The 16026-nt window shown below is 47.3% G+C and overlaps 1 protein-coding gene across 1 annotated transcript in view; it reads right to left on the bottom strand.

Annotated features, from left to right (window-relative positions):
* Positions 1–14921, bottom strand: part of ESYT3 (extended synaptotagmin 3) — a gene marked incomplete at both ends in the record, with an annotated part of 29371 nt that extends 14450 nt beyond the window's left edge. The window contains 7 exons of the mRNA XM_082763233.1: positions 996–1051; positions 2139–2228; positions 2775–2841; positions 8715–8791; positions 8881–9015; positions 9862–9903; positions 14631–14921. Coding sequence (XP_082619359.1) covers positions 996–1051; positions 2139–2228; positions 2775–2841; positions 8715–8791; positions 8881–9015; positions 9862–9903; positions 14631–14921 — 758 coding nt within the window. The remainder of the gene's footprint in view (positions 1–995; positions 1052–2138; positions 2229–2774; positions 2842–8714; positions 8792–8880; positions 9016–9861; positions 9904–14630) is intronic.
* Positions 14922–16026: the final 1105 nt, after the last annotated feature.

The following is a 16026-nucleotide window of genomic DNA, read 5'->3' as shown; positions in this document are numbered from 1 at the left end:
CCTGCGCGGATTAAGGAAAGCTGCATCAGAAAAGAACAGATTAATTTGCCTGATAAAAACTGGAGCTCTGAGGGCAAACTTCAGGTCTTGAATTAAGTAAAAAACAAAACAAAAAAAAAAGAAAGCTTCCTCTCACTTGACATCAAAGGTCTTCAGAGGCCCTTTGCTGCATAAACTGACACCTAAAGTAGCCAGCCATTTCCTATGTATCTGCAAAGCAAGAGCTGCAGTGGAAGGGAGGGAAGCATTGGTGTCTGTGTTCACTTCTAAAGGGAGAAAGGCAGTGGCTGAGTAACCAATGTATATTTTGTTCTTGTGTGACAGAATTTTCTCATTATACCGAGAAAAAAAGGAAAATGTCAATCTCCAGCCTGGAGGAGCAGATTGAAACTTACAGCAGTGAAAACCCATGAGATTTTCATCCTTGCTGTGCAAGTTTATGTACAAGATCAACCTAAGAGGCCCTGGGGAGCAGCTAGGTTTTCTGAAGAACCTAATGGATGAGCAGATTACTTAGAACGGGAGGAACATTTCTCCTTTTGAATATGTTGCAGTTTTCTTTATCACGGATTGGATTTCAGTTCATCAGAGGACTGCAACCCTGTGATACTTAAACTTTCTTTTCACTTCAAGGTAAGTAAACATAAGCACAGACTGCCAATTACCTAGATCTGCTCAACTACCTTTATAAGTAACCAGCACATGAGAAACAGAAGGGCTTGTTTTTCAGTTTATAGTAAATCCCCAAAACTACAATGGTCTAATTCCACCCTAAATCCCAAATGCAGTGAAGTGAAAAAGGAATTTTGACATAGTGTATGAGCACCCTACTCAAGTGTTTGTGAACTCCACAGCCAGATGTAATGGCACGAGTATCAGCATAACTCCTTCCACACATCACTCTTGAGAATAACTTTGAAGATTACTGGAGAAAGCCTTCCCAGTTCCCAAAGGTTTTTTAAAAAGGAATAAAGTGAAACACAACAGACACTTACTTAATTCCTGGGACATCCAGGAGGTTGCTCATGCCTGCCCAGTTGATTTCCAAGTGCTACAACAAGGACAGGGAGAGAAATGATACAGGACCATTAAAATTTATCTCAGGACAAATGAATTTAAAGAGGAAGCAAATGCTTCTGAAACAAAGCTGGCTGTTTAAAGAAAGCCAAACCTGCGCCAGCAAATGACTATATTTATATATTAAAATCAACAGCTGATAGCAATTCCCTTATCTATTTTACCTGCCATACCTGAAATTAAGGTATCACTGGGACTTATCCTGCAAGCACGGGAAAATACAGCACTCAGCCCCTAGCAATGCCTGTTGGCAGATGCCCCAGGGTCATGCGCAGTAAATCCGGCAGCTTTACCTAGACTGTGAAGTTGTTTCCTCACCTTTCACTTAGAGGTTGGCCTGTGCCCTGAGGCAGGGAAATTTACAAACACCACTGGAATCTGTATTTCTGTTCGCATAATAAACAAAGGAGTTTTTCATCTGTTTACATAATGCTGCTACATACAAACTCAAAACTACCTCATTCAATATCAAAAGCAGATGACAGCCAGGAACTCAAGCAGAGCATAACCCAGAATCAAGCAGAGTTGTGTGCTATAACTGTTTAATATTTTTTTTTATTATTATTTTTTAAGCAAGGCTAGGAGGTTTATCATATTTTATTTAACCACAATTCAACTACAAAGCACTTGTGACCTTAAACAGGCAAGCTTTCAAAGCATGGCCATGACCAAATGGTTCCCAAGATGGCTTCATTTAAAATCCATGTCTGGGAAGACTTTAATTTCATCTGCCAGGATCCTTCCAGCAAAGGCCTATGAAATGGCTGCTGTGCTGTCAACATCAGAAATTCCTCCCCTTCTTAGACCAAAGAATAGAAATAATTCTATAGGCACTACTACAAGAGAGTAGGGCAAATTCATTCCCATCCTCTAGGGGTTTAAGACGAGCATTTAGCAACCAGGAATCTGCTGTTCAAGTACCCACACTGCTGGGTATTCACAGGTATGCAGTTTGGCTTGCTAGCAATGGACAATTTGTGTCGCTCACTGAAGACCAAACCATGCACTAAGACAGCCCTCGAATCAAGAAGGCTGCAGAGTACAGTTCACTAGTGACTCACCGGTTTCTGCATAAAAAACAAGGTCACTGCTCCAATAAAAGGGGCATCGGTTAGAAGAGGTTCCAGTATCACTCGCAGTGTCCCGTACAGCTGCAAATGCAATAGACCAAGGAGAATCAAGTCTGAAGATACTCTCAGAATACAGTTTCAAAACTGAGCTTTTCAGTGATGGAAATAATTTTAAAAACCCTGCTTGAAATCATTTTACTTGGAATTTACTAACAATAACCTCCTTCTCTCTCAAATCATTGCTACTAATTGATACTGATAAATAGCTTTCAGTATTGCAAGGCCAGGTTGTTGGTCTAATCTAAAACAGGTTATGAACACCCTAACAGAATTGTTTCGTTTGAAGTTCTCTACCAACGTGCAATTTCCTTGAACTCCAATGGCAGAAGCTGGCCCTTGTGAGTTCAATGCTCTAGCAATGAACCTGTTTAAGAGTCACACTAAGAACCTATTTTTAAGAATTATTTTTAAGGCGTTTTCCAAGACACCATTTCCCCAGCCAAAACAGATAAAGCCTTTCATCCCATGTCTACTAGTCTTTGGTTTTCCAGTCAAGAGTCCTGCCCACTGGGACACGCCACCTCCTGCTGCACGTGGCCTTGAAAAGAGCATCAGCACGGCACGCACCTGTACGCCTTTCACTCCAAGATTAAATTTCGATATGTCCATGTGAATCTCACAGTCTCCTGCATAACTGAAAGAAAGTTCTCACGTTACTCCACAGTTTGCAATAGTTCGATGAGCAAATTTGGGCTGTACAGAGTGTAAAGGAAATGAGTTACATGATTGGCAACTTGACATCACAGGCAGGGATTAATTTTTAAGCATCTGAAAAGGGAAAGTTGAGCACGTTGAACAAGAGTAAGATCTTCACAACAGAAACCCTGCAGTCAGCTGGGACATTGATTATCTGCAAAATGTCAAAGCAACATTTTTCTAGGTTACCTTCCCATTCTTAAAACTGGCAGTTGGCTGGGGCAAGCTTGCTCTTGCTCCCTAGGAGGGGAACAACTGGTTCATTGGAAATTCAAAGTCAGGGCAATTGCCCTCTTGCTCCCCTCTCTGCCAAAGGCCTGATCCCAGCTGGGTTACAACCCGGTGACCCAACTCCTGAGCTGATGCAGAGCCACACTGTCATCACAGACGGGGCCCTGTACATTATAGCTCACCCCTGCCACAGCCAAAAAGCCCATTTGAAGGACAAACGCATCGCTAAAAATAACCTGGTTTCCTTGAAGCTGAATTAAAAGACAATGGTTTAAGATGAGATCTTGGTCAGTTGCCATGGAGAACATCAGACCTTAAATAAAATGAATGCCAAGTGTGGCACTGTAGCAATTTGGAAACCACCTTAGACTTTAATAAAAGTGCAAACATCACCTTATGCAAGAAAAAAAAACAAAACAATAGCCACTCCCCTAGGAGCAGAACCCAGCAGATTTGTTGACGCCTCTGGCAGAAAACAACTGAAGGGAGCTACCAAGTTCCTTTCCAGTCCTCTGAGAAATAGCTCTTTTTGGGTGCAAACACAAACACCCTGCAGGTAAAGAGGGGTGAAAAGTACCACAGCACAATGAATGTGCTGTGCTTGCTGCCTGGGTGAACACTTTCACCCCACAATCAAAGGAAAAGGCCTTTTTTTTTTTTTTTTTCTGCTCTGACCACAGGTATATGGGCAAATAGTGCAGTAGTTGCTGCTAATTCACACTGTAATTTGCACAGACAGATTCCCCCACCACCAAAAAAAAACCCTTGCCAAGAACATGCAGCTCTGTGAATTTGTCTCCATTTCTGCAAGCAAAGTTCCTGAATTTCTGTTTAGAGAGCCACTTAGCAGAACCTAAGAAGTTCAAAATGCTCAAATTAAAGCCTTTAATGTTGGAGCATTCTCATTTTTTTTCCCAGTAGCCAACCTCACAGGCTATGCCAACTTTAACACAATCTTCCTTATAAGCTAGTCAGATAATTAAACACACTTATTTTAACATTTACACAATTTTGATATTATCTTACAGTTCATTACACTGAGCGCTAATAGAGCTTTGTCACAATAAAACATCTAAATGAGAAGCCAAAACGAGTCCCTCAATTTGCATTAATTAAGCGAAGAGGATTAATTGCCAGTGTCCAACGCAACAAATAATGCGTGTGGTGTTTCAATTTACAATTTTTATGCTTCTCCACAGCCAAAAACTCTTCCCACCCAGCCCTAGACATCTTCCTTCCCTAGTAACACATCAATGCGTGCAATCAGGTTTGCAATCCTGGATGTCAGAGCAGCCTTCACCCCTTTTATCAGAGCCTGAGCCTTTAATCACCCTTAAGTCTGCTTCATACCAGCACCACTCCCACAACGGGGTGCCTGGAAGGATGCCTTCTGCTCTTCACTTTTACTCCTTATTTCCAGTCCACGTTGTTCCTGCTTTCCTTTGTCCCCTCTGCTTGGCATAACCTCGCTGGGCTCCCCCAGACAGAGCAGCCTGAGCTGTCCTGCTGGGCTTCAAGCCTTGGCACTCAGGCATGTAGGGCTGAGCCCTTGTGCTGGTATCCCCAGGAGCACGCTTTGCCTGCCTGTTGGGGGTTGGAAGATGAACCTGTTTCTCTCCTAAGTCCTGCATTGCGCACGGAGATGTAGATAAGCACACCTACGCCATGGATGAGGAGCGGGGAAGCTTGCAGAAGTGCCCTTATCTGCATTTCTTCTGCGCCCAGCTGGAAAAGCTGGGCCCATGGTGTTTGTGATACAAGGACAGCCCGCTGGCTGAAGGCACGGATGCTACAGGAGCGCATACTGACGAGTTTGTGGACCTAGGACAATGATGAAGCAGTAATGGGCAAATAAGAGACAAGAAAGTGTGACCAAGTACCACAAGATATGAGAAACAACAGCCCGTGTCTGCCTTTCCCCTTCTGTCTTTGAAGTCAGGCTCCTGGCAGCAAGCATTCCTTTTCTGCTCAAAACTGAGAGGTTTCCAAAATGCTTTGTTTCTCGAAAAATCCCACAAGCTCAGTTAGCCCAAACCCCACCAAAGCTCCAAGCGTTGTTGCGTGCTTCTTTTGACTACTTTATCCAGTCCTGCACCAGATGACAGAGACCATCTGGATAGAGTTGCAAACTTGCCAGTTACGAAATTCAGATACTCTTTTTGAAGAGTAAGCTTCAAGGCATATTTGTATTTATTTTATAAATAAATAGTCATTTTTCTATTACATCTCATGCACTGTAAAAGCCATGGAAGAGCAAGGAAGTGAACGTTCAAAACATCTGCAATAGAAGTTATGGTAAGAGTAGTAAATCAGATTAACAAAACACGTAGCAGTTGGATTGCAAGACACTCTTCTAATGGTGCCTTCAGATACTTCAAATCTCTGATGACTAGAGCCAAATGATTACATGGCTTCACAGTAGCTCGGGGAATTGCAGGATTAGTGGGAAGAATAACGATTGCAGGAGGTCAAGTGGCTGCACTTGAGAAGTCCCTATTTTGAACAAGGCACTTCTGGAGAACATTTCTGGAAAGCTTTGACACTGATTCATCTGGAGAACACAACTGTCAGCTCCCCATGCTCAGGAGAAAGATTCATGACTTCAATCTAGGGCAAATTATTTGGAGAACCAAGAGCACAGGAAAGTTTTTTTTCTACCTGGGATTTCAGATCCCAGTTTGTCTGGATCTTATATTGCATTTAACCACTGCAAGATCCCTGACATGCCATGTGAGAGCTGTAGATCAGCTCTGTTTGTGCAGCGAGTGGATACACAGACAGAACAGACAGACACCAGGACTTTCAGACAGATAAATGACAAATTTTATCCGTACAGAAGATCCCAGAGTAAGCAGCAATTATCTCAACATTTCTGCTCGGTCCCATGAGCCATGACAAAACGCAAACCACCTAATTTACACCAATTGGGATCATTACTTCAGAGAGCAAGCGAAAGATTTTGCAAGACAGCTTAAGTGCTCCTTCTGTGCTGCTCACAAGCACTCACCACTGAGCCTTGGTTTGCCTGTCAAAAACTCAGGTGCAGTCTTCTCATCTGGGGCAGCCAAGACTGTAATGACAAAACCATCCCCGGTGCTCTGATGCCAGAGATACGTAAGCTGTTATTAACAGATTTAATTAAAGCAGCTTCTTGAGTTCCTTTTGGTAACTCCATGTGATGTACTGCATCACTGGCTCTGCTGACGGGTCTTGCCCATACAAATCAGGGACCTCCTCCTGTTCTGCTGCGTTTACTGAGTGTGATGAGATCTCTGGAGGCAGGATGCTGCCTAACGCAGAGGGTTACTCAGTGCTGGAGCGGGGCAGAGCAGGAGCTTGGATAACAACATCCATGTGACACAGCAGCTCAGCCTTTCCCACTGCAGCAACAGCACAGGAGGAGTTTTTGAGCGGGGCTGCACACAGCGATGAGCCAGCCAACAGGCCAAGCTCACGTGGGCTCAGCAGAGGGGAAACTCCCACCAAATTATGCCTGCAAGCACCACGGAGTCACGTTAATAACATGCAGACGTGTCAGCTCTTTAATGTCCACTGCGCCACAGCTCCATTTCTCCAAAACCTAACCCAAGAGGGAAGTCAGTCCACGTGCCCTCAGCATCGCCAAGAGTGCTACACTGGCACCCACAGCACGTTACTCCAGCCTCCAGAGCTGGTACACTGGGGCTCAGCTCTCTGGATGAGCCCAGCCATTTAAATCTCACCTTTGTCCTTAGAGGGAACACGAGAAAGGATGAGGGGCCAGGTGAGAGTAGAAAGCTCTGCCATTAGTACTGCTCAGAAGGACTCTATACATAAAAATGAGGCAGCTGATGTGCAACAAATCCAGTGAGTTGGTCAGGCAGAGAGTCACATCCTGCACTCAGGCAGCAGAACAAGCTCGAGCTTGGCCAAGATTCTGGCTGCAGAAGAGCCAGATGGAGCCAGTCCCTCTCAGCATCATCAGCACAGGTCTGACTGAAAGGATCATCTTCCCTCTCTGCTAAGTGGGAAAAAAACAGAGGACTCACACTGGTGAGCAGACACCTAAACCTGACTCACTGGCACGTGATGGCAGAGGTTGTGCAAAGGGCTGCAGCCTCCCATTGGGGCAGCTCAAGTCCATCTCCCCTAACCAGCTCTTCCCCCAACACCAGCTGCGTTAACACAAACACTCACAACCATTCATGTAGCTAAGGGCGACTGCTTTGTGATAGGAGATTGCCTGGCTCCAGAAAAGTAGATGTTGCCAATTTCTTTGATTAAAGAAATAGGGGGAAATAGTTCCTTTGGCAACCTGGAAAAAAGCAGGTCAATAACCACCACTGCTCACAGATTTGCTTCTCACCATTCCTGCAAGTAGTACACGACCTTCTGCAGCAACTGTACAATGCACACTTGCAGAAACTGATGTTAATTTGTTAATGCAAGAGAAGCTGAGCCTTTAACACAGCCCAGAAGCTTTCCCTATCAGAGAGACAAGGTAGGCTGAAGACTCCTATGTGAATACAGAAAACACTTGGGTTATCTGATAATAAATCAGGTTAAGTTATTGTCAGGAGGAGGAAAAGAAGTGAGTGGCCAGTTTGGAGATGCTGCTGGGTCTGCCAAAAGGACAGGGATGAGGAGGTGGGGGAATCCCTCTGCAGATTACCGTTGTTAAAAGACAGTGAAAATGAGTATGTGGGAGAAGCAGCCTGCAGAAGTAGTTTAACAGAGAACAGCAGCAACCTCCCACAGAGCCTTAAAGGTATCGAAACCCTCGATCTCAATGTGGAAAACACAAATGATTTGCCACAGGCCCTAAAACTGGTCTGGCTATTACAAAGAGCACTTCACTGACTGTGCTGAAGCACAACATTGTTGAAAACCGAGCACATTGTCTTGCAGGGAGCACCAGTGCCCTGCCAGGGCCGGGGATGCTGCCACATGAAGCGGCAGGCACGGTCCTGAGCAGCTCTGTGCTGTTGCCAAGACAGCCCGTAGTTTCACGCTGCTTTTTCCTGGCACTACCATGAAGCAAAACCATTTCAACTAGGTGGCCCAAAAACCCACTGCAGAACTACAGCAGCACGCAAGTGGTAAATCCCCCAGTAATTCCATTCTCCAGGCAAAACCAGAAGAAAGTTTAGCTCTCTGGTGGCTTCAGTGTTAACAAAACACAAAAGTTCATTCAAAACAGACTGGAATGTATCAAATGTTTTATCTGGTTTTGTTGTTGTTATTGTTAATAGAGCTAGAGGCAGTTTTCTGCTAAAAGAACAGCTGTAATAAAAAATAAAATAAAATGCTGGGTGGCACAAGGAACACATAGCGAGTAAAATAAGAGGATTAATCTTAAGGAATTTAAAAAAAATAGTGCAAGTAGTTCCAGAAGAACTATAGATGTTGGACTGAAGAGGAACCACATGGGGACATCCAGCTGGGGGACAGATTATCTCATATCACTCTGGGCTGATACAAGATAAGCAGCTCCATCTCATGCTGACCTTAGTGGACCATGTGTCCAGTCCAGCATGACAACTCACGCGCAGGTAGGCAGTGAATTAAGAACCACTGACATAGGCAAGGACGGAATGTTACCATATCTGCAGGTCTAGGACAATCTGTCTTCTATCAATTTCTTTGGTGTAGGCTTTTATTCCATTGATTCTAGGGCACTGAAATAAAGACAGACAAGACAGGGCGTGGTTAATACCTCTTAAGTCTAAGAGAAGAGTCCTACAGTGTTGCAAAGCAGTCACACTACCTTCTCGCCGAAGTGGATCTTGGTAAAGGTGCATGTTTTCAGATGCACGCTCTTTGCTCTGATTTTGGGTTCAAGAACTTCTTTAAACGTTTTTTCCATGATTGTCCCAAAGTACGGCCAGGCCTGTATGAGGACCTAAAGTACAGCAAAAGCAAAAACACACTGAAGATTCTTTGTGTAAGATACTCTTAGTTGAGAAACAGGCAAAGAAAGAACACCTGGCTACCAATGTCTGCCCTTTTAAAATACCAAGTAACATCTGTGCTTCTTAAGTCATGGTTACGGAAAGATTCATCTCAGTTCCACAGAAAAGGAATATGTTTTAGGAACCGAAGGGTGAGTTTTCAACAGCACGGCGCTTGTTGACTGCTTCTAACCACAGTGGCTGAGCCAGCAAAGCCCAGGGTTAAAGTTTCTGAAGCGCAGTAGTCTCTAATTACTCGGAAGTGTCACAGAGTTCCCTGCAGATAGGTTTATTTAGAGAGGAAAGAGGTGAGCTTTCACATCCACAAGAAAGTTTGCTAAAGAAAAACAGGTGAGTTACTAGATACTGAGTTGCATGTTCAGCTGTCTTGCTTTTAAGTCCAGAGTCAGTTCCAGTGAGCTTGATTACTCCTGATAGGAGCACCTGGCACAGAGCCTTCTGGGAACCTCTCTAGCAAGAGGAAATACCACTACGTTTGCTAAAGTAATAATATATTCACATAGATATGCATATGTACACACATGCAATTTTGTTTTGTTTTTAAATCTCACAAGCGCTGTGGTTAAATTTATCAAACCTACATCAGCCAGGCACACGCTTGGCTTTCACCAAAGCCTGTGACAACTCTGTATGCTCCAAGACTTGAACACAGACACTGATATGGTTGTGATGTGTTGTGGTGATGTGATAATTTTGTCAGGCTTGGCCAGTGGAGTTTGTGCTGGGATTCAGCTCAGAGCAGAGGGCCTCAGAAACTGGAGTTCAGAGCTCCTCACCTTGTTCAGCCACTCCACTCGCTCAACATCAGGGAAATGGACCTGGAGGCGGAGAAAAATAAAGTGAGTGCCACATGCAATCCGTTTCAGTATACTGCATCGTATGCAAAGGATACCACAGAGCACAGAACAGGATTTAGAGTAAGCTGAGATCTCTCTGCCCTCATACACACATCGTTTATAATTTATTACGGCCTTGAAAAACTGCGAAAATAATAAAAGGTAAAAGAAGAGAGGTGTGCTGATGCAGCAGCCTGCCTCTGGGCGCATTTATGTGATTAAAGCAGGAGTCACATCCTGCTCCTGCTGAACAGCAGCGTTAGATTCCTAATCCCTCTTGGTCATGCAGTGGGAAGAACCTGCTTCCCTTCAAGACCACGAGGTGTACAGGACCTGTTTCCTGTGCTGGCTCACCCCATGTGCTGGCTCACCCCAACCAAGGGGCTGCTGAGCAAAGAGCCACGGTCTCCTGACTACAATCCCCCATTAAAATCTTCTGGGCATGGTATTTTCAGCCGGTGCTCCAGGCTGGCAGCAGGATATTGCACAAGGGAAGGACTTGTCGAGCTTCTCAGCTGCTCAGCTCTCCGAAAGCACTCGGATGCACAGGGACTCCTTATCCCAGCATCTAGCCTGATGCAGGAACAGGGTAGGACAATGCACTACCTCTGTACGTGAGAGCTGTGAATTGCACCCTTCAGGCAGAGGTTTGCTGCTTTATTTAGCAGCATTCGGAGAGGTGCTCAGAGACATTCGGATAATCCGACAGTAGCTTGCTTTTTTCCTCTAGCCTGATGTATGATTTCAGAGCCCATTCCCCTTGCTCAAACAATGCTTCAGATGATCTCCAATTACTACATTATAAACCAAAGGGATGTTACCACATTCTTTACAAGCAATTTCTTTTGATACTTTAGCTAGCAGCTTTTCCATTGAACGGGAAGATGCAGGTTCCCTGAAATGCCTTTCTACCTGGCTCTATCCACATGATAGAGCGGGAACACAGCACCAGAAGGGACGATCAACACCGCCACAATGCAGCTGATGTTTCACATGAAGGAGGGTTATGTGAATCGGGGGACCTCCAATTCACCTGCCAGCCTTTCATCTTTCCCCAAAGGGCCCTGGGTGCCCTGAAGGCAGCTGCTCCCCAGCTCCAATGTGACTGGCGAGCCCTGCAGCGCTCCACAGCACCCGCAGGATGGCTCTGCATCAGTCCCAGGCAGGGCAGAGCAGGGATGGAAGTGGTTCAGTGAAGGAGAGGTGCAGAGGTACAGGATATGGCCCAAGAGGACAGACCGGGACCCAGGGCACCACTCAAGCCACTGGATCCCAAAAACAAACTCACAGCCCACTTGTGAGACCCATCAACATTAAAAGGAGAAGTGTAGCACCATATAAACCCCTGAACTTTGCCAGGACTGTTCACTAGGGCCACAGCTGCTGGAGATGTAGCCACAAGAAGTATCCAAGAAGCAAAATCAGTGGATAGCAGCTGGAACATGAGGAAACAGGCAAAAACCGTGAGATGGAGGTGACAGCCAGACCCACCACAACAAAAAGAGAAATAAAACCCACTGCTTGAGCCACAGATGCCCAACTGGGCTGCCGAGGGCAACCCCCAAAGCAACCACAGTGAATCACAGATCGCTGTGGCACACCTCAGGTCACCCAGACACGAGCTCTGAGCACAGCCTGTCCACAGGGCGTTATAACAATGTGCACGTCCTGCTAGGGTCTACCAGAAGACGAGTTCTGCTCTAGGTCAGCTCGGTGGCACCACCAAGCTCTCCTCCTGACCCAGTTGCTTACTCAAGCAACTTAAATGTACTAATATTTTTTTTTGGAAAAAGCACAAAAGACAAAAACATAACCCAAACCATCTCCAGTTCCATTGGGAGTTCAGACTCAATGCCCACCCTTGTTACTAGCAGGAGCCCTGGCATCAGGGTTTTGCTCCCAAGCTTGCAATCGGTACAGCACAGACAGGAGAAGCACAAAATATTTCCTACTAAGCCCAGAACCAGCCACCAAGAGCTGCCAAAGTTTGCACTGTCCCAAAATAAGGCATACTCCGTGCCCTTGGGCAAATCTCACTATCAAAAATCATCTACAGAAGCAGGCATACGTCTTGCCAATATTTCAGGAATGCTGCAGAAATTACTTAGCATCTGAAAAGAGCTTTGAAGATCAAAAACCCCAGGTAAGGGGCAATTACTAACGAGTAAAGGAGAAGTGTAAGTTTCTGCAAGGCTCCACCCTGCCCCGGAGGAGGCCACACCAATGATCCCAGCAACAGCAAAAACCATGCGAGACATGACAGCGCCAATCCATTCAAATACAACATAGGAATGTATCCTTCAGCATCACTGTTTGTTTTTTTTTTGTTTTTTTTTTTTTTTTTTAAAAAAAAAGGAGATGGGTTTCTTAGCTCCCTGTGCAGGGACAAAAAAGTGTGTCTGAAGTCTAAAGAAGCCTGAGCAAGAAACTGGCAGCCCAAGTTTTAAAAGGACCGCTCTGTACCTCCAATACCAAATTCTCCTGGCATGAGGCGTTTGGCACCAGGAGGAAACCCAGCACACCGCGATGTTCTCACCTGCAAGCTGCTGCAGCTGCAGAAGCAGCACAGAGAAGCCACCGCCACCACCACCACCACCACGGAGCCAGAACGGAGGTGGAAGCAGCGCTGCCTCTGCTCCGGGCACCGAGTGGTTGTTACAAAACCCAAGGTAAATGCGGCCTGGGCTGAAGTCAGACAGCCTCACCTCTCCAAGACATAGATCTGACTCTGCCTGACCCCAGCGGATTTCCAGCCACCTAAGATGGCACAGGAATGCCTCTCCCCCAAACTCACTGGCAGGTTTTGGCCAAGAGGCTGCTGCTGGAGCACTGCCCTGCAGATTCCCTAAAGCAGCTGGGTGGGTAGACAAGGGAAACCCTCCTGGTGTCCCCACTGAAGGAAAGGCAGCGACACAAACGCATCTCCTTAGATCTGGTACCAGGACTGTGCAGAGCCTGAGCCACAGCTGAAGGAGCCCCTGTGCTGCTGCTCCTACGGGCACAGCGCTTAACCAAGCGGTGCAATCAGCCACTGGCCTTAACTCCTCGCTGAAGGGATCCTCCTCATTTCACTTCAGGGCACCTGAGGAGACAACAATTTACTGAGCCCCTAAGACAAAGCCATCGCTCCACACCTCCAGTGCCTTTCCTAGCGTTGCACTGCAGCTCCAACCCATGCTCCCACCTGAATTTTAATCCTACTCCCACCCCTGCATGTCAGGAGAGAAGAACAGAAGGGACTTTTTTAGAGATATTTCAATTGAAGGCTTGTGAACACTGAAGTCAAAAAAGAAAGATAAAAAATGATGACACCAAAGACAATAAACCGAACAGGCAGCAGGTGAGAAGCAGCCTCCAGGACTGGCACAGAGGGAAAAGAAACAGAAGATCAAGCTGATGAAGGGAATAAAAAGAAAATTAGAAAGGAAGTTAAAAAAAAAAAAAAAAGTCAAGTATACTGTGTAAGCAAATGCCAGCTGATGCTGAACAGAAGTTATCAGCATAGGAGAGGAGATGCAGCAGTACTGATAAAGGTCAGAACTAAAAGCACACGCACTGGTACGGGCATTTCCAACCACAACTAAAGGCTTGAGATTGTGTTTGTGTGTTGGGGCTGACCCCGGTTTTTTGGTGACAAGTAAGGGATCCAGTTTCTTGCTCCCAACACCCAGGGTGCTGGAGGATGTCACAGCACGGCTCCCACAGCACCTGCCCGAGAGCCGATAGCACCACGCTGCTCCTTGCTGCTCCGAGGGGTGTCAAACACGCTGTGAAAACAAACAAGCAGAAAAACTTCTGCGTTTGGCAGGGGGAAGAGGAGTGGGGAGCTGTGTGAGCTCTGCCGGGAGCTGCTGGGAGCGCTGCCTGCCTTTCACACCGTACCAAGGAGCACCAAGGGCTGCAGAGAACAACGCTGACTGTCCTTCGCTGCCTCACAAACAGAGCTCTTTGATGGTCTCTCCCTGCCAGGAAAAGCACTTCCCAACCAGTTCCTGGCACGTTTTTTAATGCTAAGCATACGGTGGTTAGAAACAAACCCAAGCCACTAATCCTTCCCCATTAGCCAACCGAGGGCACGGAGCAAATAGCCCCGGACCCAGAAGCAGCAGCACAGCTGGATTTACAAGTTTCCTCGCTTTAAAGCCGGGGATGGCTAGGAATAAACGCAAACAAGTGGAGGGTGGCTGTCCGCACCACCAAGAGATGTCTCTTCGAAGGTAAGCGCCTGTGGCTTTCAGCAAGAAGAGTATGTTATGTTATAGATTTATTACTATTATCGCTTTAGCAAGCAGAGTGCATCATGCTATAGATGCGTTTATTATTATTTATTTTGAATGACAGCAGGGAGAGGAGGAGGAAACTTTTCGGATGAGGTCTCAAATAAGCATCTCCCCAGACGGGAACAGCCACAAAGCAGCAGCACGCATTCAGAAGGTTTCTCTGAGGCACAGCAGCCCATTTTACAGACGCTCTCAGAACCACACACAGCTTTCCTGACCAAAACTAACTTTGATTTTGGTCCCTGCTCTGCCAGCCAAGACCCGAAAAGACAGGAGGATGCTGCAGGGTCCCAGGCACTCCCCTCAGCTACTCCCCACACGAGGCACCCCTGGCAGCCCCCGGCACCCACCACCACCCCCAAAACCACCACAAGAACCCCCACAACCCCCACAAGAACCCCCAGAAGCACCCCCAGGACCCCCACTCACCCATGCCGGCAGGTGCCTGGCCGCCAGCCCCCTGCACACCGCCTGCCTCTCATCCTCCAGCAGCGCCGCGGCTGCCTCCAGCCGCTGGCGCTTCCCCCGCCGGTTGTGGCCCCAGCAGAAGCAGAGGGCCAGCCCCAGCAGCACCCAGCTGCCGCTCAGCCCCAGGTACCCGGCCAGATAGACGGGACCGAGCCACAGCAGCGCCCGGCCGGCGGCCGACAGCAGCGCCCGCGGCGGGGAGGCGGCGGCTGAGGGCGCTGAGGCGGCTGAGGGAGCTGAGGCGGGCTCCATGGCGCGCCCCGGCTGCCAGGGGTCGCCCCGGCAGAGTGCGCTGCCTCCAGCCGGCGGCGAGAGGAGGGGAAGGGAAAAAAAGGGAAGAGAAGAGAAGGGAGGGAACCCCTCCGTCCCCGCCCCGCAGCTCGGTGCTCAGGGAGCCGGCTGCGGGCAGCCCGGAGCCCGCTGCGGGGGAGGGATGGGCGGCAGGAGCCGCCTGTCGGTGCGGGGCGCCTGCTGCTGCTCCCGAGTCGGGGTGCTCCTCGGTCCCGGTTCCTCTCGTTTTGAGGGGGGCACCCGGGGTGTTCACCCTTTGGAAGAAGGGGAATTATGCGTTAGGGGGTGCAGAGGTATTTGGGAATCATGAGGCGCGCTTAGAGATGCGTTTCCTCTCAGCAGATTAATCCCATACCACCCTATATATGCCTTAGGAGACACGCTGCGATCCTACAGACAGGTCCAGGCTGTGCTTTCCTCTGCAATTTCCCCTGCATTAGGCAGAGGCTACGCTTTGTGTGGTAGATGAGTCGAGAACATCCGTGAGTGGTGCCAGCTTTCACCCCGGCCCCTTTTCATAGCAAACAGTGGGCCTGGCTCCAAGAAAAGGAGGCCCTGTTGCTGGATAACAGGGTTTGGACCCCAATTTTGCCATGGAATTGGCGTTTAATAATGGGTCAGTCAAAAAAATCAAACAGTGCTGCAAGCGATCCTCGTTTGTACATTACTCATCACACATGACTGATCTCAGATAGAAATCAGTTCAGGCATCTGAAAACATTTGGACTCAAATGCCTCACATTAGGCAAACTCATGCGTGAGACATCTATTAACAGGTACTTTGGGAAACAAGCCCCAAATCTTCCCCTTCTGCAAAAGGAGGATGACTATGTTCATCTTCCTGGGGGTGTTGCAAATATAAATGTGCCTGGAGCATGCATAAGGACTTTGTGCAGTGGGCAGTAACTCTCCAGAAGCTGTAGGCTGCAAGGCAGACAGTATCAGCAGGTTCAAAATAGGATTAGACAAATTCTCAAACAACAAAGCCAACAAATGTACTCCCCACAGCTGTGGATGCGGGGGAGGCTTGAAGGAAAAGGACTTCTGAAAACGACCAGGCTCGTAC

The sequence above is a fragment of the Aythya marila genome (genome assembly GCF_965140915.1).
Source record: "Aythya marila genome assembly, chromosome: 6".
NCBI lineage: Eukaryota > Metazoa > Chordata > Aves > Anseriformes > Anatidae > Aythya > Aythya marila.
Note: the sequence above shows the minus strand (reverse complement) of the source record. Positions and strands in the feature narration are given on the sequence as shown.